Below are 21,700 nucleotides of genomic sequence, written 5' to 3' on the forward strand. Positions count from 1 at the left end.
AAGGAAAGGGCTGGAGGGATTTTCAGAAATAAAGGATGGGTGACACAAGGGCACAAATCTGTTCTTTGGGATCTGTTTATTTGGAGCTATGATCTGGGGTGAGGTAGTAGCAACAGCATTTGTCAGGAAAACAAACATTCAGGTTGATTAATCAGGCAATAACTAGTTCCAAGGTCAATAATGCAGGCAAGTGAAATGAGACTGTGTAAAGTCTCCAGCACCTTAATTCATGGGAGAATAACCATCCTGGTGGTGCAACAGAAATCCATATTTTCTGCTCTGCATGTTGGCAGCAAGTTCATTTTTTTATTCAGCAATTACTTGAATGTTCTGTTCATCTAAGTCACATGAGTATTGGGGGTTTTGTTAACCTGTGAACTCAGGAAAGCAAAAACTGAAGCAACCAAGAAAAAAAAAGTATTTTTAGACCTAATTAAAGAGATAAAAGGAACAAAGCTACTTATAGTTACATTAACAACAAAATTGGTTCTGAGCAGAACACAGCAGACTGTTTCCAGCTCTAAGAGACAGGGACCGATTTGCAGAGAGACTGCAGAACTGGCAGTCAGATGTTTGCTCTTCCTTCTGTCCTGAGACAAATCTGCCACACATCATTAAGCAAATGCTTGCCTCCTCTGTAGGGTAACGCAATTTCCCTGTGCGTCACCTGGAAACGGGAACGCTCACCTCGGAAAGATGCGGCAAGGTTTGATTCATTAATGCTTGCAAAGCAGTTTGAGATCAACAGAGTTACGGTAGCGCAGCGTGGCAAGTGTGCTGTCATTATGTCTTGGGCCTGGCCTGGATCCCTCCTGAGGAGTATCTGTCGCAGAGCACACGGGCTGTCTTACTTCAGAAAAGTCAGACAACAGTGGCGTAGGGGCCTGAGCCCAATTCGGGGTCTCTGTTGCCCAGAGAAGCCCGTGTGCTGCCCGCAGCAGGAACCACCTCCGCTCCAAAGGGCAGCCCAGCCCACGCCAGCTTCAGGTGCTCACCCTCGCTCCCTCCCGCACGCTCTCAGCTGGCACTGCCCTGAGTCACTTCAGCACTAAATCTGCAGCTAACTTACAACAAAAGCAGCATGGATGATTTTTCTGCCAGCTTAATGCACTGAACCGGCTTCATGCAGGGTGCACCTCGCGGGAGGGAAGGCGTGGGTGAGGCAGGACGCAGCTGCCCGTCCCTGGGCTGGTTTAAGGTGTGGAAATGCAGACTAAGAGAAGGTGAACAGGAGCCAGCGCTGCTGGGCCTTCCTCGTCTGATGCTGGAAAGCTCATTACTGGTTTTGTACCTTAATTTCCCCATCTGCAGGGCTGTATCATTGTTAGCAGTCCATCTCGCAGAGAGGAGAGCCTGTGACATCTAGTTTGTTAATGCTTTTAAGGTGCCCCATTAGTCACAAAGACCTCCAGAAGAACCTCGAACCAGTTAAAACAAGGACTAGACAAAAGAGGAAAAGCTTTGATTAGTGAAATGATAGAGAAAACCCTCCCGAACACACATGATTTCTTTGGGTGAGGAGGAAAGTATCCTCTCACAGCTCAGGCCCAGGACAGGGAGCCCTGGGGCACATCAGCAGCTGGTCAGGCAGAGCACTTGCTTGCCCCAGTCCATTTCCTTTAACGGAACGCCCACGTGCTGGGCTGTTACGAGCAGACATTAATGGTGAGTTACAGAGTGTTCCTTCACCTCTCACTCCCAGAAGTTTATTTTTTTCTTTCTTTTTACACAAGATGAAAAGCAATCAATAACTGTGGGTGAAAATTCCTCTTTCCTTCTCTACCGCAGAGCGATCCTGGCACTGTCTATCACATATCTTTGTAATGCAGAGGATAATCTTGCACCATGTCCCCGTGTCACTGGCATGACCAACAGCCGTGTCATACCATAGCTGTTCATGATGAATTTCTGATCCTCTGTGGGAATGCAGACTCACGGAACAAGATCCTGCCTGCCTTGAGGAACATACAAATCCTGGCACTCAGGAAGACCAATGTCAGCAGAGAGGTCCTTGCCATCCAGGCTGGACGTCTGTCTTTTGGCACAGATGAGAGATACATTCACAGTGGCAACATGAAAGTAGAAAGACAGTGGCAAATGGAAGTACTCAGCAGTGGCTCTTGTGTTTTGCCTGTCCCTATGGACACACACAGGCACACCTCCCCACCAGAACAAACACGTGGCCAGAGTGTGATGCAGTGAGCAGCCTAGCACGCTTAGTTTCACTAGCCTGTGAAAACTGTATCCCTCATCTGACCACTTATTTTCATAATATCAAAACCCAATGAAAATCCATAAAAATGGACCAATTTGAAACTCAGTGCCGATTATTCCCAATCACTAACATTGCTCTGAAGAAATCTGTTCTCTGCCTTTGAGGGACCTTCCCACAGGTAAGCAGATCCCTAAGGTTATAGTGACAGGTCTTAAGGCATTTACCCGTGCAGAAACCTCAGCCTATTTCATGCACTCATCCCTCTAAACCAGGAAGTAAGAATGTCTCCAGCTTTTTTTTTTTCCCTTTGTGACATCTAATCTCTATTTACTAATCTTTATGTTCCAGTTAGAGAAATAAAACGCAGTATGTTTTACATCGTCTCTTTGCTTTTGTCTGTAGACCAAAAGGGACCCTCCCTTTCTCTTCTTAGTCCATGAGATGGCAGAGTGAACAGAAATAGCAGGGATACAAAAACACCTGCTGGTTGCTGATTTTGGAAGGAAGGGCCTGCAGAGAGAGGTCCAGGGAGCACCGCACTTTAGCTGTAGTACCTACAAATCCTCAACATTAGCTGTGAACATCTGACATTCCCCACCGTGCCTAATGCATTCACCCTCTTCCAAGGACACACAGCTACCCCGCCTCTGGCCATTTGTGACATTAAAAGCTTGGGGAGAGCCTGCTCATTCCTCTCATATTTCTCCAGCATATTTCAGCTCTTCAGAGTCCTGCAGTCCCTCCTCCTCATCACTAGGCACAGCCCTGCGACCCTTCTTTGTCTCTGTGCCCAAAAATATGTAGCACCAGCCCACGGTGGCTGTACTGCTCAGTGAAAACTGACTCTCCAGAGATCCCCTACATAAAACTGTCCTCTCTCAGCTGTGTGATGCTTTCCTCTTGTCACCTTTTGGCTTTCCAGACCAGCTTCCTCAAATTATCATTATACTGAGCTAACTTACTAAAATTTAAAAAAAAGGGAACTAAAATGCAGTAAGCACGCAATATCTTGCTTTTGTACTCCAAGCTTTGTCACCCTTTTGATTTATCTTGTCTAAAGCAGATTCACCCTGCTTCTGCAGGCATTTTGTTAATTAGAAATCTGCTATTGCATGAGCCTGTATGCATATCCACTGGCAAGAGTACAGCCCTAGTCTTCTGCCTGCCCTCTGCTCTAATCCCTGCCTGCAGTACAAATACCGCTCCGGTAATCTACAAATGCTTTCACCTTTGCAATCCTCAGCTGATTTCCAAGTCATACAGCAGCAACCCCTGAAAGCAAAGAGCTAGCCCTAGACAAGACTTGATCACCAGATACCAACCATAGGAAGCGACTGCAATCATGTTATCTCATGGCAGACCTCCAATGTGAGCTTCTGCTGAGGTGCAGAGGACACTGCCTATAGTGCAAGGGATTACCAGCATCTGTACTCACTGATAAAAAGCAGCTGCTGCTCGAACATCTTAAAAAAAAAAGCACTGATAAAGGGTCTAAATGCAGCCGCTGAAGCCTGAGCCCCACGCAGTGGGTGGGGGCTGACCTGCAGTGCTGCAAAGCCTAATTCTGCCACGTCCCCTCCCACCAGACAAAGGAGACACAGGCCCCTAAAAGAAATGGCTTTGGACTCGTTTGACAGCTTCCCCTGCTCAACAGCAAGAGCCACAAAACCACTGCAGAGTTGTGATCCCTTTGATACTGGGAGGTGGCAATGCTGGCACCTTCCTTTAGATGCTAGCTCGCTCCCTGAGATGTGAAGGTCCAGATCTCTCCCTTGCTTTGCCTTTGAGTCAGCCTCCTACGGAGGACAGCACGCTGAGCACAGGGGACATCCTCTTAGACAAGCACCTACACTGGGCCTAGCAAGACAAGCAGGGAGAAACAACCACATGCTGCTGGCCACGGTGTAAGATGGGCTCCGCAGAGCCTTGTGCTTACCCATTTGGCACCACCAGTTATATGGAGCCCGGACTGGTGGAAGCCAAAGCCCATGGAAAGTTCAAGTGTCACAGGGCAAAGGGGTGTTTTGATGGTGCAGACTTTGGGCTCTGGGACATCTTATTTATGACCATAATCCCAAGAGGCTGTCACACAAATAGTGACAATCACCTGAGTCCCCTGCAGGACTCCCAGCGGGCCTCCCCAGCTACAGAAGTTCTCCAACACCACCATCTTCCCACTTTTACAGCTAGTGCTGAATAACAGCTAATTAATTTTTTACAGCTGCGTTGGAGTTATGCCGGGTAATTTCATATGATTGTTCTTCTCAAGTAGAGAAGATGATCCATGGAGTGAAGTAATTTCCCTGAGGCCAGACTGAGTCAATTACTTTGTCAGATCTGGGTCCCTCTAAATGTGGACATTTCTGAAAGGTTTTTGAAACCATAGGAATGGTAGAAAAATAGGTACAGAGAGAGGGGCACACAGCCAGCACAGAACTGCACAGGTCTTTGCAGAACTGGCCTTTCTTCAGGAATCAAGGTTTTGTTAGACTGGTGTGTTACCAAAGCAGCAGGTTCTGCAAGTTGCTACTTACCAAGCTTGAAAGCCTTCACATTGAAGGGCTGGTGTGCCTGAGACCTCTCAGCTCATGACAGTAGTGGCTTTGAAGCCATGGGGACAGGCAGGACAGGCCGATGGCTGGCAGTGCCTGGAACGCTCTGCAGGACCCAAAGGTTGCATACCACCACTCCTGTCTGCACGAGGCGTTGTGTGATGGGGTGCACCAGCCACGTGAGCTCTGCAACGAGGCATTTTGTGGCAAAGGTGGCATTGTCATGCTGTTGTTGTACCCAGGATGTGTCATAGGACAGGAGCCTGGTGCCACGTGACTACTGCAAGTGGGACACTTTATGGGACAGGTGACTTGCACGTCGCTTCCTCCTTAGCCATGAGTCAGTGCCAAAAGTTGTCCCAAAGATGGCTTTCCATGGGTAGAAACCAAACTGGCTGCATGCATACTCTCCAGGATCTGTAGGTCCATCCTGATGCGAAGAGCCAGGGGTTGGCTGCAGAGGCCCAGGGAGCTCTTCTGGGACCCTCCCTGGGAAGGACATGGACACGTCCTGAAGCGCAATTCCCTCCTCAAACGCCAGCCACCTCTCTGCAAGCACAAGATGCTGCATATTAGCTTCAGATCTATCTGCCTCAGCTCTTTCAAGTCACAGATTTTCACAATCCACTCTTGTCTGCTCTAAAAGAAGTAAATTCCGTATCAATGGCAACCACGAGAAGCCTGTATGATTTTGAGTGCATGTTTTCGAAGAGGGTGACAAAGATACTCAGCCTTGAAGGATAAGGGTGTGTGGGCAGTGAGGTTTGCTTTGCTTTTATCTTGGACAACACTTCTCAATGCCTGGTGCCTCAGCAGCTGCATTTTTGACGCCAGGGAGTTATGACTCACTGTTTGCAAATCCCAGGGACACCAAATTGAAGGTATGCCCCACAAAGCACAATTGCCTAAAACTGAAATGGTTACAGGTGGGTGTTAAATCTTCAATTACTCTGTTCTAGCACTCATATCCCTGCCTGAATTTCTGGCAAATAGAAAACAGCACCTCTTCCTTTATTTAGACAAACAGGATCTCTCTGGGTTTGTTTCCTTCAGTGAAGTCCTCAGCCAACCTGGAAGCAACCAGGCTACAAAAGATGCATTATCCCATCTACCCCAGCAGAATGCGAGCCTGAGGAACATCTGCTCTGCCTGATCTGCACTCCTACCCTCTGCCAAATTGCTTCAGACACCAGAGCCGCCCCAGCATCAGAGCCGGGGCTGGCCTGCTGGAGTACAGGGCAGAGGCTAAGGCTGTCCTTTAGATGCTTTCTGGGTGATCTGTGCAGGGTGATGCGCTTCACTGCCTGCCATCCTTTCTGTTGGAGTGGATCAGTTCACTGAGGAATACCTGAGACTCAGGGGAAAAAAAAAAAAAAAAAGCAAACATTGTATCAGGCATTTCTTAGCAGGCAGGTAGGAGAGCTGTGTGTGAGGAGCCTGAGACACATCAGTAAAGAAAGGAATAAGTAAGAATAATAGACAATACTCAAGTTTCTTTTTTTTTTTCCTTGATGATCAGTGTTTTTCTTATCAGGAAAGAGTGATTGCATTCACTGCTGCAGACCACTGCTGTTCACAGAGGGTTAATGCTTCCTCTTATTGGGTCACACATCAAACAGCCTGTGGAAGGCTGGGAAGGAATCACCACCAGCCATCTGGCAGGGCTGGATGGGATTGTCTCTGGGGAAGGGGCCACTGATGACTGCCACATACACACTCTCCCAAGGTCCCATGGAAAGCCAGGCTTGGGTCAGAGGTTTTCATTCAGCCTGGCAGAGGCACAGGGGCTGCCTTTGCAGGAGAAATATAAATCCCAGCTGGCACTTTGCAGAGCATCATCCAGGGAAGTCCCTGCCAGTGGATTTCAAAATTTAGTAACCTGGTGAGAAATCTGCATTATCACATAGCAAGCACTGCACAAACACAAGGCTCCTGGAAGAAGCAGAAGGCACAGCAAGAGCTGCCAATCTGCAAATGACCCCCTGTTGGTGGGATCCTCAACTTCCAACTGCCTGTGGCAGACCCTGCAAAACTGAGGCTTTAAAATCCAGGTTTAAACCCTATGTGAGCAACAGGCTTCCAAGGTAAATACACCAGCAAGCGCTTTCCTTTCCAAAAACAAGCTAAGAGGAGTTGCTCCATGCAAAGATGGAAATTCAGTTATTGTGCTGGGAGTGGCCAGTGATGATTCCTTGCCAGACTCCACTGACACAGAACAGGATTGTGGCCCTGAGACTGTACTGTTGTGAGGTGGGTCATGGCATCACATTTGCAGGACCTTAAAGGGTCGGAAGGAAAAATGCAATACCACTTGTCTGAGCACTAATCACAGCATGGTCCCACGGCACCTGGGCACTGCGTTATCACACAGCATTTCTCTCTTGGGGGAGACGCATGCCACCTCTCCCCATCCTTCACCCCGGGGACAAACGCCACCTCCTGCAGCAACCCCAGGAGATGCACTGAACACCCCAGTGCGCAGCAGACTGACAGAACAGTGACGACCCCAGGATGATGCAGTGAAATCTGCTGATCCCTGCAGTGGATCTCTATAAGGTGCTCCCTTATGCCCCCAGGTTTGGGTGACTGTTGCCCATCACAAACAGCCAGGGGATGCAGCCTCAGCGGTGGGTTCCTGCCAGGAGCCTGCGGGAAGGGAACTGCGCCCTGCCTTTCACTAAGTTATTACTAATGCGAGAGCTGCAGTGAGAGGGGCGGTGAAGCCAGCAGCGGCAGGCGAGAGCCGCCCCCGGACAGGTCTCGCCCCGCACCCGGCCATCGCCCCCGGGCGCCGGGCAGCCCCTGCGCTACCGGCGCAGCGCACGCTATTCGCTAAGGGGCGGAGCTACGCTACCGCGCCGGCACCGCCCCCTCGGTGCTCCCCGGCTGCGGAGCGCCTAGGCGCCCCCTGGCGGCGGCGTGCGGACACGCGGGGACAGAGCGGGTGAAGGACACCCGAGGAGGGGGGTGGGCACGGCAGGGTGAGGGCAGGCAAGGCTTTTTGCCACCCCACGGAGCTAGCCACTGCTCCATCTCCCAGCCCACGCGGGGCAGAAGCGCCAGCATCGCTGCCTGCAGATACCAGCCGGGACCCCAGCACAGCCAGCCCGCGTCAGGGAGCGCCAGCCGCAGGGGTGCTCCGACCTCGGAGCGCGCGGGTTTCCGCTGGATGCTCTTTTCTGGCATTTGTCACGGTGTTTTTCTGCCAAACACGGGCGTTGTTGCCTCCACCGCCAGCCCCGCGAGGTTGCAGCCTCGGGGCAAATGAGCGGTTCACAGAGGTGTGATCCCCTGCCAGGCCCTGTCAGCAGGAGCTGAACACAGCCTGTCTGCTGCACAAGGCTGTGAGTCAGCCGCTGTCCCAGGAGCCAGCATCGCCCCTCTCTGTCCATGGCTAGGACCCCCAGCCTCCTCCTCCGGAGCATGGAAGGACAGCAGCTTCCTTGCCCCCCTGGTTCTCTGTGAAAGGCAGCATTTGTCTTTTCAAACCAAGATTTGCACCCTGTCCTCCTTACGCCTCCTCTGGCTCCACAGACACCAGTCTGCCAAAGGCATTTTCAAGCTGTGGTGCGATGCGGACAGGCCACGTTAGGGTTGGTTCAAAGGGGGTGTTGTACCCAGGTCCTGTCTGCACTGTATTGAAGGGGCAGCCCTGATCACACGCTAATTTTCTGATACAGTTAAACCAGCACTCTTCCCTTTTTCCAAAACATGCTCTGATCCTGTAACAAAATCCAGACGCACCCAAGGCAAACCCCGTCCTTGCTCAGGCTCTACGTTTTAACCGCACGCATCACAGATTTCTGCCATCAGCAGCCCACCAGTACCTGTCTATGGCTGTTTCAGTTATGTCTCTAGTGAGTTTAAAGTACTTTTTATAGTGATGAAGTGTCCTCCTTGCTGCAATATTTTCCTCCCTGTTGTGACAATACCTGTAACACGGTGGTCTCACCCCCTTACAAGACTCATGGATGCTCTCCCGGTTTCTTCCAGCAGGTTTTCCTGTGTGCTTCCTGATGCTTCGTACAATTGCTGTGCACAGCCATTTTTCTCCATTGGCTTTTCTGAGTCTCGTGGTCTAACAGGGGAAGGAAAACAGATTTTTTTTTTTTTTTTAAAGCCAGGAAGAAATTATTTTAAAGAAAGGTGAACATTGTAAGGAGGCTACTGCAGATTCCTGAAGTAACTTGAAAAAACCCCAGAGGAGCAGCCCCTGCATGGTCTCTGTGCGAAGGCAGGACACGTTTCCAGGGCGGCCAAAAAAAGCGCAGGAGCTGAGCCCCAACCAGCCCCCCTCCAGGCCCACCACTCCCATGGAAATCATAAGCGAGCCCCAAGCAAGAATCATGGTGTGTTTTGCTTGGCAGAGGCTCAGCGTGAGTTGTGCTGACTAGCTGAAAAATGAGGTTGTAAAAATAATGAAACTGGAAGACTTTTTTTTTTCCCCAGCTGCTTTTCAAGGGCCTTAGCAAGGCTAAGTAAACTCTGCCATCACTCAGCCAGTTGTACCTCTGCTCTCACGGCTGGGAACTGCAAAACCTTCCTCGGGATCAAATAAAGAAAGAGAAGTGCCCTCTGCCTCCCACTGGCAACCAGAAGGCTGCCTTGATTTTACAGGGCAGGATTAAACAGTGAAAAACCAATAAAATCTGAAGTACGAAGTTTTACCTTGGTCATCACGACAGCCACGTGCCCGTGGTTTTTTTCCAGGATCGCTGTTAGATTTGTACTAGTATCTGCAAGCTCAGGTGTTGCCAGGACGACTTCTGCTATACATGCACAGCCTCGTTTAATATCGCCTGCCCCCTTCCTGGGCTCCTCAGAGAGCAACGCGTTATATCATTGTCCCTGCATATTCCTGGTGCAAGTTCCCTGCTGGTATGAGGATCACACCAGGATAAATCTTGTTCCCTGCTGCTACAGGCTTCAGCGTGCTCCTGTGGTCACAGCCAACCCGCTCCTTCAGGAAAACAACTTCTCCTTTCCTCCTTGAGAACAAATTGCTCTGACAGATGACAAAGCTCTGAGTTTGGCATCAGCCCTGTAAAAACAGAATAGCACAGGGTTTTCCTGGGGCGCAGCAGTTCTGTCCACGGCTTATCCTGCCAGAGGCATTTATTAGATCGCTCTCATCCTTCAGCCCTGGCAGACGCTGGGCTGGCACTGGCTCTATCGTGACTATTCCCCTCCCACTGCTCGGTGTCCCTGAGGGTGACCTGCTCTCTCTGCAGCACCTCAACTGGACCTGGGGTGTTACGCCAGCACCTGGATGGCAGTGAGGTCTGGTCGCCTCTCTCATGCTGCTTCCCAACCCGCAGCTCTCTGGGGCATTACTGTTGGAGAGGGACATTCCCTGCAATGGGAGAATTAAAAAAAACCCCACACACATAAAGAGAGAAAAATAAGCATTTCTGGACTCGCTGCTGCTTGGCACCAGCTCTGGGTAGCCGAATCCACACACAGGCGCCACAGCCTGGGACAATTAGGAAGCAGCCACTAGCATGGGCCCCACAGCGTTCCTTGCCGGCAAAAGCAGCCTCTCCCTGCTAAAAAGCTGCCCACAAGCTATCTGCGAGCTATCCCAGCCATCGTAACCAGTGCACCCAGCCTGGGACCCTGCTGTCCCCATGCCAGCTGTTAACTGCACCCATGCACCAAGGAACAACAGCCTGGCACCACTGTGCACCCGCTCGGTGCGGGCTTCAAGGTCTACACAAGGTGCAGGGCAGCAGTGAGACGGGCCGGCAGAACCAAACTCATCCTCGAAGCAAGAAGCCTAAAGGCAGCAGCTTTTCAACCTGAAGATAAATTTAGGCTATGTGGTAGGGCTGGAGTCTTGGAACAGATGCTGCGCAGGCTCGGCATGACTCAATTATCACAATTAGAAATGGATCTGAACACGAGGTTAGCGTATAACAGCCTGATTCAGAGCTCGCCAGGGTCTGAGATGGGTCAGATGTTGAAACTTTTGCATTTGCCAGCACGCTCAGATCCAGGCTCTGGGCTGAACCCATCAGAGAGCAACCTTTGGCCCGGGATGTAACTGCTGAAGCCCAATTATCTCCAGACACAAGGGGAATGTGCATTTATTTCTTTCCCTTCCTTTGCCAGGAGAAATTGCCTGAGGAAGAAAGGGGAAATAAAGGCTGGAGCTGCATGTGTTATTAAAGACGCAGCCTGGAGTTCATTTATTCCCTGTGACATGGAGCCTGGAATTGAAGGAAAAACAGTGACAGCCACTCCTAGCAGAGGAGTTTTCCATGGCAAAACCAACCCAGAGAACTGGAGGGAGCCCCCAGACACAGCACCACTGGCCAGCTTTAAATTAAAACCAGCTGTTTTGTTCAGCCCTCCATGTTTTGCGGTTGTTTCTCCCCGAACCTGCCTACCCAGTTCCCGTGGCCCCAAAGCCCAGCTCTTTGGAGGAGAGGGCCAAGATAAACATGCTTTTCCTGGAGAGCAGAGGGACCTGGAACATTTCCCTAGCTGAAAGCAGAAGGCTGAGGAGGTGAACACCCACCCCTGTGACCATCTCCTGCTGTGCTGCTGAAAGATAGCCCCACTGTCATCTAAAACACAGTGACAAAACTACCCATTTGTGCTAGGATATGCTAGCAGGGCCAGCTGCCAAATTCACATGTCTGGTGCTAAATAAATCAAAGGGAAATTGAAATCATTTGCCAAGAAAATTTCCTTGATAGGAACTGGGAGGGGGGCAGCAAAGGAAGAAAGGGAAGGCCAGTTAAGAGGTGATGCTGTTTTGAGCATGGCACACCAGGAGACATTTCATTTTATTTAGCCTTTGCCAAGGGGCTATTTGACTCCAGATCCAAACTCACAACATTTAGGAAATCCCCTTCCGATACTTCGCAATCTCAAGCCAATTCAAATAATTATCTCCCTGACTCACATTAGGATCTTAAAGAAAGGCCGACTCCTGGATCACATTATGCAAACATGAAAAGTCTGTTGTCTCACAGGGCTCACAGGCAAAAGTCCTGCTCCAGCAATCAGGGCAGACAACATCCGTTCCTCGCTTTTATCTGCTTTAGATGTTTGGGAATAAAGTGTCAATCACCTTTTTCTCAGTCATGTGTTAAACCACCACGATTTTCCTCTCTCCAGCTCTCTTTGTGTAAGTTCGTTCAGGGCTGATTTCTGTGCCTTGATTGCCTGCAGCACTTCTACTCTGGCATCATTCAGCTGTCAGTGGTTTTTTAGCAGATGATTTGAGTTCAGCTTAAAATTTACTTGCGTTAAACCTTGTCTTCCAGAGCAACAGCAACCCGTGTGCCAGGCCAGAGAGACAAACTGTCCCAATTTGTGGCTCATTAATTCAGCAAGATAATCAAAAGCACCAAACTCCGTCTCTGCGCAGTGCCTGGTGCTAAATCCCCGTGCTGCCCGCGCTGCCCTCACACCGGGCACCACCACCACCGGGTTTTACGCTTTTGGCCCCTCGAAGCCGCCGCTGTCCCAGCCCTGGCAAGAGCTGGCTTTTGCTAAAAACGAGAAGAAAACCGAGCTCCTTCGTGCTGTGGCTGAAGAGGAGACTTAGAAGCACGTGGATGCCCTCAGCGTCCCCGATTACTTGTTATAATTGCTTTTTTTTTTCTCCTTTCTGGGCCCCGCAGTGGTTTTCCACAGCAGGACACAGCGAGAGGCCACCGCCCCGGCCTGGCCAGGCCTGGGAGCTCAGCAGGGGCGCGGGCTCAGCCGCAGGGCAGGAACCCCCGGCTTGCCGCCCGGCCCTGGGCGCTGGAACGGACCGGGGAAGGGAAGCGGCCGCTCGGGGCTGCTGGAGGCCAGAGCCAGCCCCGGGGCGCTGGAGGGACCCACCCCGCCGCAGCCGCGCCTCCTGCCCGGCCTTTCTCCTCAGGCACTCGCGCGGCCACCCTACCTTGCGAGGGGGCCTCAAGCGCCGCTGGACGCCGCCATGGTGAGCCTCCTCCCCTGCTGGACGCCGCCATCTTGTGCCCTCCCCGTACAGCGCGGGCGCCGCCATCTTGTGCCCTCCCCGTGCGGTGTGTCGGCCATGGCGGGGCTGCTGTGCCGCTTGCTCCTCTGCCTGGCGGCCGCCGGGGCCGCCGCCGACCTGCAGCTGGAGGAGGTGCGGCGTTTCGTGGACCTCAGCACCCATCTGGCCAAGGTCTCGGCCGAGCTCAGCCTGGCCAACGCGGCGGGCGGCACGGCCGCCTCCGCCTTCCTGCTGGCGCTGGAGCCCGGCCTGGAGCCCCGCCTGGCCTACCTGGGCGTGCAGGTGAGCGCGGGCCGCGAGGGGCAGTGGAGGACGGCGGCCCGCTCCTCGGTGTCGGGGCGCGGCACGGCCTCGGGCGCTGCCCGGGCCCCGCCGCCCGCAGGGACACGTCGGCGCAGCGGCGCGCTCCCGGCTCCCGCCGGCCTGCGGGCGCGGCGCCGCGGCCCCGGGCGCTGCCGCTTGGTGCCCTGCGCCGGCTGTCGGCGTGGCGGTCGGGGAGAGGCTTCCTCGCCCGGCGCCTGCAGTGCTCCCGCCGCCGTGTAAATAACGGAGCTGAGGTTTTCTGTCCTTACTCGGAAGTGGGGAGAATGGCTGAGGTGGTGAGGTCTGGGAAGAGATGAGGGAGCTCCGAGAGGTGCTGATGAACGTGGTTGCCGCTGTGGGAGAGCAGCCACAGCCCCTCGGGTGGAGCAGCACTTGCGTCCCCGGCTGGTGCAGGCCCGGGGACGTGGGGAGGGTCCAGCCTCTCACCCCGCGGGATGTGCGTGCAGCGGGGCTCTTCTAATCCACGGAGTGTTTGCGCCGATCTCTGCTTCCTGGCCAAGGCAGATTCCCATGGCCTGCTCGCTCCCCAGCCGCTGTAGGAAACGCAGAAGAGAAATCACAAAAGCAGTTGACCAAAATGCTCACTTGCACAAGTTACAGTGACTGTGCTGGCTTGGGAACCAGGCTGAGTAGAACTTGAAAAGGTCATCAGAAGTCTCCAGTATCTGTTCTTGGTCAGTGACCACACTACAATTTGTATTAACGAAAAACAGTATAAAAGGACAAAATTTTTTTTTTTTAAATTGGTTGTCTATCAGCTTGTACTTTCTGGGGGGCATTCTCCCAAAAAATGGATAGGAACTGTGTGCAGTTTGTCCTGGACATAATTAAGTCTTTTAAACAGCAGCACACTGATCAGTCTGTTGTTTTGGAACAGGTAAAGGGTGAGGAAGAGGAGGAGAACACCTTGGAAGTGAGAGAGACTAAAGTTAAGGGCAAAAGGTGAGTGTCCCCCTCTAAAGTCAGTACCTGGAGTTGTGCACGGAGGTTCCACCATCATCCTTACTGTGGAGCATAAATACTACCCCAGTCCCACATACCTAGAGATCCTAGAGTCTTTTTTTTCTTGAAAAGATCCACTCTGTACTCGGGCTGCATCCTGGGGTGCTGCAGAGTCGGGGAGCAGAGTTCACACAAGCAGCCAAACCCCATTCCTGCAGCCCAGGAGGCCCAGTAGAAGTCATTCCCCTTGCTCAGATGCTCTTTCCTTGGGAGATAGCACATGTGGTTTTAAATCTCTGCACTGAGCCCAGCACATACCTGCTTCTCACAGCCACCCATGGCTGCTAGTGAGGGGAGAGCCCTATAAGGGAGAGAATCCCTCTCTTAAATGCAACTCAGCTGCCTTCAGGGGGGCTCAGCTGTGCTTAGTCTCTGGTACTCAGTGCCTTAACTAATACCCTGTTCCATTATTAAAGGACATCAGGTAAGAGAAGCATTATAGCTAGGATCATGCTCTTACCTGTTGCTCCCTTTTGAGGTCTCAAATGATTGGCAGTGGTGTTTAAAGAGAGATTGTAAGTGCTCTTTGACTGTGTCCCCAGAGCACCGCTCTTAGTCTCTGATGTGGGGAGTACCACAGCGTGCTGGATACTGCAGCCCAGCATGGGCTGTTGCCCGCTGCAGGGAGAGAGGATGCGGTCTTCTGCATGAGGCTCTGCTGCCAAGCTTGAGATATTGTGCACACACTGGGCAAACGGGTGCTTTCTGAGCCATGAGAAATGAAGGGTGCTTGTAAAGTGGGTTGGAGGTACGATGCTGCTGGGTTTCAAAGGGCAGTAGCTGTGGAGTTAAATTGCCGAGGTGGACCAGGGTTTCTGACATAGCTGGAGGCCTCAGGTGATCCTGCTCTTGGGCCACCAAGCATACTTTGAAGTCAATTTTCTTCTGTTATCACCTCGGTCCATCTGGTGCATCCTTAGAGGTTTGGTGAAATCTCACTTCTTTCTATAGTACCTCAATCCAAAACTGTGCTCGTTTTCTGGCCCTTCCTTAGTTTCAGATCCTGTAGGCAAAAAGCTGAGAGTGAACAGACTTTGTGGGAACAGGTGCTTAATATGTTTGCGATTTGTCTTCTGGCTGGCTGCACATGCTTCCTCTGATTCAAGTCATTCTTGTCATCTGGAGAAGAATGAAAAAAACCCCGCTGAAGCATGCTTTATAAATGCAGAACTAAAGAGAGGAGCATGTCACTATTCTGCTTCCAATGAGGGACTTGTGTGTCTTTGTGAAGCGAAAACTGTAGTTATGCCTGGACAGAGTCCACCCCTTGCTGCCACCTGTCGTGCTTCCCCAGTCCAGAGTAAGCACACCCTCTGGGACAAGACATTTGTACTCCTTGGAGGAGCAAATAAAATATTGGTCCCAACCACACATAATATATGTGAGATATGGGCTCCCATCCACAGGGGATGTTGCAGGGCTTGGGTCTGATTGCTCTCTGAGGAGAGGTCTCACATGACTTACCTGTTCTTCTCCCTTCCAGTGGAAAATTCTTCTCTGTGAAGCTGCCATCTCCTTTGGCACCAGGAGCCAAGGTCCGTGTATCTGTTGAAATGGTTTTCACGCACGTCCTGCAGCCCTATCCCACCCACATCACCCAAAGTGAGAAGCAGTTTGTGGTCTTTGAAGGAAATCACTATTTCTATTCACCGTATTTCACCAAGACCCAAACGACTCGGGTCAAACTGGCCTCTAGGAATGTGGAGAGTTACACCAAGCTGGGCAACCCCTCCCGCACTGAAGACATGATTGAATATGGCCCCTTCAAGGACATTGCTCCATACAGCCAGGTAACGTGTGTGCAGAGAGGTTGTGGATCTGCAGAGAACATCTTGCAAATGTGGCACCATGCGTCTCAGAGGCTGGAGAGTGGGAAGTGGAGGCTTTTGTGCAAGAATTGCAGGTCAAGCCTGAGCCTGCATGCAGGCTAGGAACGTGTGCTCCAGCAAGGTGCTTCTCCTACAGATGTGACTGCTGACCACTGCTTGGTGCCCCCAGAGCAAACCAAGCCAGTTTGTGCATGGTTCTGGCAGGGGTGTATTTGCAGTGGGGAAGACTGCATATCTAGCCCCCTCACTGTTACAGCTGCCAGATGTGCAGGATGTGACTTATTGGTACACCACTGGTCCCCAGTGCCCTCTGTGAACTGGGCTGGGCTGGCTCAAACCTTCCTGTGCAAACAGCTTCACCTCTCTGCAGAATCTGTCAAAGAGGTTTCTCTGTTTTACAAAGAGACAGATAATTGTGAGGGGAAGTTACTCCTTACTCCGAGTCTAATAGATGATCTTTTCTCCTTGTTAGGACACTCTGAAGGTGCACTATGAAAATAACAGTCCATTCCTGACCATCACCAGCATGACCCGAGTCATCGAGGTGTCTCACTGGGGAAACATTGCGGTTGAAGAGACAGTTGATTTAAAGCACACAGGAGCAGTGCTGAAAGGGCCTTTCTCCAGATATGACTACCAGCGACAGCCAGACAGCGGGATCTCTTCTGTCAAGTCTTTTAAGGTCAACATTTTGCCCCTTCCCCTTGTTGTTTTTGTTGTGTGGTTTTTATTTATTTATTTTTTTTTTTACTGCAGCTTTCCCCTTTCTTAGAGCCCCAGAGGGGGAAAAAAAAATGCAGTTGTCCTTTTCTTTAGTAACCATACCCAAGTAATAAAAGAATATTAAAGCTCTGATGTATTTTTCAGAGAAGGTTCATGCTAGATAGGAGTGGATTTTGGAGGTAGAATTAGAAGGTTATATTCTTTACTGCATCTGTTGTCCAAACAGACTCCTTATACCAGGGCATGCAGTGTTTCTCCACAATCCCATCCCTCCAGTCTCAGGGACCCTCTAAAAGCCTTAATCCCTGTGCTGACAGCTCTGCTTTCTGTTCTCCGCTGTGCAAGGGCCATTCATTCTGTCCCCACCCTCTTATTTTCAGAGTTGCCTTCTCTGTCATATCTTTGTCATGTTGAACAGTATTACTTGGAAACTCACCCATTAATTTCTTGCGCACAAAGCACTCGAGTTAAAGCTGTGGCTCTGCTAACCAGATGTGAAAAGTATTATGTGTTTTCATCTGAACCAAAACCTTTCTCACTGCTTGAAGCCTCCAGGATTGATTGTTGTAATTCTCTAAGGTGGTGCAGCCAAACAGAAATCTCATTTTGCTGAGCGTAAAGCCAGCAAGCTCAATGAGCTAGGGCAGCGGGCTGGAGCGAAAAAGGGAATTGCTGTCCTGGTGGGCATGATGAGATTCCTCGCTGTCTGGGGTATTTGAAACTGGGCTGGAGAAAGCACATTCATTTAGAGGCCAAGTGATTTTAGTGCTGGCAGTCACTTCTGTGGCCGATTGCTTATAATAGCACAATTTTACCACTCGGTGCAACTGAATGGCCATTTTGTCATCTCTTACATGAGAGTGCAGTTTCTCAATGCTTAACAGCTATTATTGTTCTTGCCAATTTCCCTGGAAATAACTCCTAGCTGATGCACTGACTGTTGCTTCACTCCATACAGACCATTCTCCCAGCTGCTGCTCAGGACGTCTATTACCGAGATGAAATTGGAAACATCTCCACCAGCCACCTTCTTGTCCTGGATGACTCTGTGGAGATGGAGATCCGTCCCCGCTTCCCACTTTTTGGGGGATGGAAAACCCATTACATCATTGGCTATAACCTGCCAAGCTACGAATACCTCTACAATCTCGGTGGGTGGCACAGGCAAAGGGAATAAGAAACCTTCTCCTCTGTGTTTAAAGGTGGTTGCTGTAGAGTAAAGAATTCAAAGCTGCGGTATGCTGCACCTTAGCAACAACAGTTGCTAGCTATTATTTCTAGAATATGCAAATCCACCTTCTTTTCTGTGCTTCCTTCAGGTTTTTGTAGACATCTGGTTAAAATATGCTTGAGTGAGCTAGTGCCCCCTGCTGCACAATGTGTCCATCGGAATTCTGTGCTTGCTTCTGTTAGGAGCTGAGCTTCAAGCTTGCCCGCTGTTCTTTGAGGAATTGTAACCACCCTCTGGTCTGCACTCTCATAGGTGATCAGTACGCCCTGAAAATGAGGTTTGTTGACCACGTGTTTGATGAGCAAGTTACAGACTCTCTGACCGTCAAGATCATCCTGCCAGAAGGTGCCAAGTAAGTGTCATTACTCCTGGCTTGTTACTATAGACAGTGCTATGTTGGTGACAGTTCTTCGGCCTGCTCTAGTGGCCTGAGGACAGTGAAATAAAACCATGACTGTGCACGTGGAGGAGACCTTGGAACACAGCTTTGCTTCCGTTAAGAGTGTCATTTAAAATGCATAATTAGCCTTGTGCTAGAGGCCAGAGTTGGCCAGCCAAGCCCTAGGTTACATCATCTCAAACGGTGTGTAGTCATATGGGACTCTCTGGTTTTATCCACAGAAATATCCATGTGGACAGCCCCTATGAAATCAATCGTGCTTCAGATGAGCTTCACTACACTTATCTGGACACTTTTGGACGTCCAGTTATTGTGGCACATAAGAGCAACCTGGTGGAGCAGCACATCCAAGACATCGTGGTGAGTATGGCCTCTGCATGGTTTGCCTCAGCAATTGCACCTCCTCTGAATTCAGCGGCACGGTCAAACACCAGTGTTGGGATCCAGAAATAAATACCAGCTAGACTGCATGGCCAGCTCTGCTGCTTCCTGAGGAGACAAGTTCTCTCCTGTAGTAATGTGGGTCATTGCTCAGTGTTTCGAACTTCTCTCCTAGGTTCATTACACCTTCAATAAAATCTTGATGCTGCAAGAGCCTCTGTTGGTGGTTGGAGCCTTTTACATCTTGTTCTTCACTGTGATTGTCTACGTGAGGCTGGATTTCTCCATCACTAAGGTGCTGCATGATGAAGAGCCCTGTGGGAGTGTTAATGGCTTACTCAGCTGATAGTTGGGGGTTTTTCATACCAGAGGTTCTCACTGAATTTTCCTGACAATTGAATACCTCACTACATGATTAAATGGAGCCCTGTTTTTATGCTAGCTGAGCCTTGATAGTCCTGCAGTTTCAGCTGGTGTGCCATAGCTAACTTGAGTTTTGCCTTTTGGATGGAAAGGAATCCATTCCTGAGAAGCAGGGATGTCTGCAATTCTCCTTCTGCAGCATTTTCCCGTACTTTTTGTTAAGCTGTTTGTTAGGCTAGGCTGAATGCTGAAAGGTGGCTGCCCTAGTCAGTACGTGTACCATTCCCCTAATTACTGTCAGTTGGCTTAATTGCAAAGAGAGCAGTTTCTGTAGCAGTCTTGTGGCAGATTGCAAGCATGACTTGATGCTGATCAAAGATATGACTGCTTTGATCTCCCCTTCTGTCCTCTTGCAGGATCCAGCTGCTGAAGCCAGGATGAAGGTTGCCTGCATCACAGAGCAAGTGCTTACTCTGGTGAACAAGAGACTTGGGCTCTACCGTCACTTTGATGAAGCAGTGAATAAATACAAGCAGTCACGGGACATCTCCACCCTGAACAGCGGCAAAAAGTCTTTGGAGACAGAGCACAAGGCCCTGACAAATGAAATAGCCTCTCTGCAGTCTAAACTGAAGACAGAAGGCTCTGACTTATGTGATAAAGTAAGAATTTTTTTTTTCCTCTCTTATTCCTGGCTCTATCAAGTATTCTAGGTGAGTTTTAATTTGGGGTTTAGTTTGAAGACTGGATTTTTTTTTTTCTCCTCTGAAAATGGCTTGATTCCTGCCAGGGGGTGTGAAGATCAGTTTGTTCTTTTTGCAGTAATCTTGGTTATGCAGCCCTGTAAGTGCTGCCGGTAAACAGCTGCTTGTGCTGTTTCTTAAACAGCCCTCGAAACAGCTGCGTGAGTACAGATTAATGCTTTTGTAACACAGTCCTGGTGCTTCTTACTGAGCTCATGGCAGTGACACTTAAGCGAAAGTGGAAACTATCAACACTGTATCAGTTCTGACTTTACTACTGACACCAGACAAACCAAAATCTTCTTCCTCATCTCTTAATTTCTTGCACATGTGAATTTGGTGCTGATAGAATTTTGGTAACATGATGCTCCTCAGGGGGTATTTTCGCTGTACCATGTTGAAAGCCATGGCACAGGGAGCACACCCACTATCCTTTCCTCCCTCCATATATTTCAGCACTTACCTGGAACAGCCACTTAGTCCCATGTGAGGAACACTGGTCTCCAAGGTCCATTCAGCCAACAGCTACCTTGCTTTATCTGTTAGTAACACAAAGAGAAGCTCTCATTGCAGACCTGCTTCTTGCACACTGTTAACATTAACTGTAGGGACACAGCTTCCAGCTGTCCTAGTTGTGATTTAGCTTGAAACCTTTAAAATCTGTACTTAAATACTCTTTAACAGTCATTGCACCTGTTTGCTGCCAGTATGGCTCCTGGATCCTCTGAACCCCTTTACCTGCTCTCCTTAATTATCGACTCATGAGATTTTCCTCATAATGTGATGCCAGAGAGAGGTGACAGCTCAGGAGGCAATATTCAGGAACTGGAGTTGTTTCCACTTAGCTACATCTTCTTTTTTTTTCTCCAGCTTTAGCATCTCTTTTATTCCAGCTTCACTGTAGGGATGTCTTTTTGTCTCCTTTAACATTCCCTTTGTTTCTCACCCCGATAAGGTTAGTGAGATTCAGAAGCTCGATGGCCAAGTCAAGGAGCTCGTTCTGAAGTCCTCGGTTGAGGCCGAGCGGCTGGTAGCTGGCAAGCTCAAGAAGGACACGTACATCGAGAATGAGAAGATGCATTCCAACAAGCGCCAGGACCTGGTCACCAAAATCGACAACATCCTCGACGCACTGTAACTCTCTGGTTTAGTGACCAGGTGGAGGGGAAAGGTGTGAAGGGAGATGAGAAGCCTGGGAGTGGATACACTTTGAGCCAAATCTCCTTCCCAGCAAAATTAGGGGAAAAGTTGATGTGAAATGCCTGAAAGTACGTTTTGGTTAGGTTTTTCTATAGAGCCTGTCTGCTCTACATGTACTGTACAAGGGACCACGACATCGTGCTGTTTGGCTGGGTAGCAGGGTTTCTTTACCAGAGGTGAGACTCAGACAGGTTATAAAACGGTCTCCTGCTTTTGGTTTTCTCTGTATAGATGCGCCCTGACTAAACGTGCACAAACAGCCAGTCTGAGAACAGACACACTCATGGCAAATCTGAATGTTGCATCTCCAAAAAGAATAAAAGACGCCTTTGTTCTACTTTGAAATAAAACCACCACTGCCTCGCCTGTATGTGTTGTGCCAGGGTTAGGGGAGACAGAGGGGCTGAGAAGCCCTGTCCTGCCCACGGCCACGCCATGCCGTTCCCTGGGGAGCTGAGTTCAGCCCTGACCACTCCTGCCCCCAGTCAGCTGGGTGCCTTGAAGGCAGAGCTCTGCCACCCAGCAAGGCACTGACCCCAGCAGGGAAGAAAGCCAAGCCTTAGTTCCCTGGGGATGTGAATGCACCTACACCCTTACAGGGAGAAAAAGCACACATCATAACCCCTGCTGCTAGCTTCTCACTGCGTGCCACGTGCTTTCATGACAACAGTCCCTCCATCCCTCATGCTGCCCAAGCAGGCCCTTGCTCACACCTGGATATTCTGGGGGGTGTGTGCAGTTTCCTGCTAATTTCAGTCT

General features: G+C 50.3%; 1 protein-coding gene and 1 long non-coding RNA gene across 2 annotated transcripts; one reads left to right on the forward strand and one right to left on the reverse strand.

Annotated features, from left to right (window-relative positions):
- Window positions 1-57: 57 nt before the first annotated feature.
- Window positions 58-9,786, reverse strand: LOC147599531 (uncharacterized). The gene is made up of 4 exons (XR_015259556.1): window positions 9,436-9,786; window positions 8,733-8,845; window positions 4,750-5,312; window positions 58-1,440 (listed from the first exon to the last, which is right to left on the reverse strand). It is a non-coding gene; the product is annotated as an uncharacterized LOC147599531 (long non-coding RNA).
- A 2,981-nt stretch (window positions 9,787-12,767) lies between these two features.
- Window positions 12,768-21,294, forward strand: RPN1 (ribophorin I). The gene is made up of 10 exons (XM_086755657.1): window positions 12,768-13,027; window positions 13,947-14,011; window positions 15,555-15,861; window positions 16,373-16,582; window positions 17,582-17,774; window positions 18,107-18,206; window positions 18,476-18,614; window positions 18,811-18,930; window positions 19,415-19,660; window positions 20,697-21,294. Exons 1-10 carry the CDS (start codon window positions 12,803-12,805, stop codon window positions 20,877-20,879), a joined length of 1,788 nt encoding a protein of 595 aa, XP_086611783.1. The 5' UTR covers window positions 12,768-12,802; the 3' UTR covers window positions 20,880-21,294.
- The last annotated feature ends 406 nt before the right edge of the window (window positions 21,295-21,700 follow it).

The sequence above is a fragment of the Chlamydotis macqueenii genome, chromosome 10 (genome assembly GCF_036417535.1).
Source record: "Chlamydotis macqueenii isolate bChlMac1 chromosome 10, bChlMac1.mat, whole genome shotgun sequence".
NCBI lineage: Eukaryota > Metazoa > Chordata > Aves > Otidiformes > Otididae > Chlamydotis > Chlamydotis macqueenii.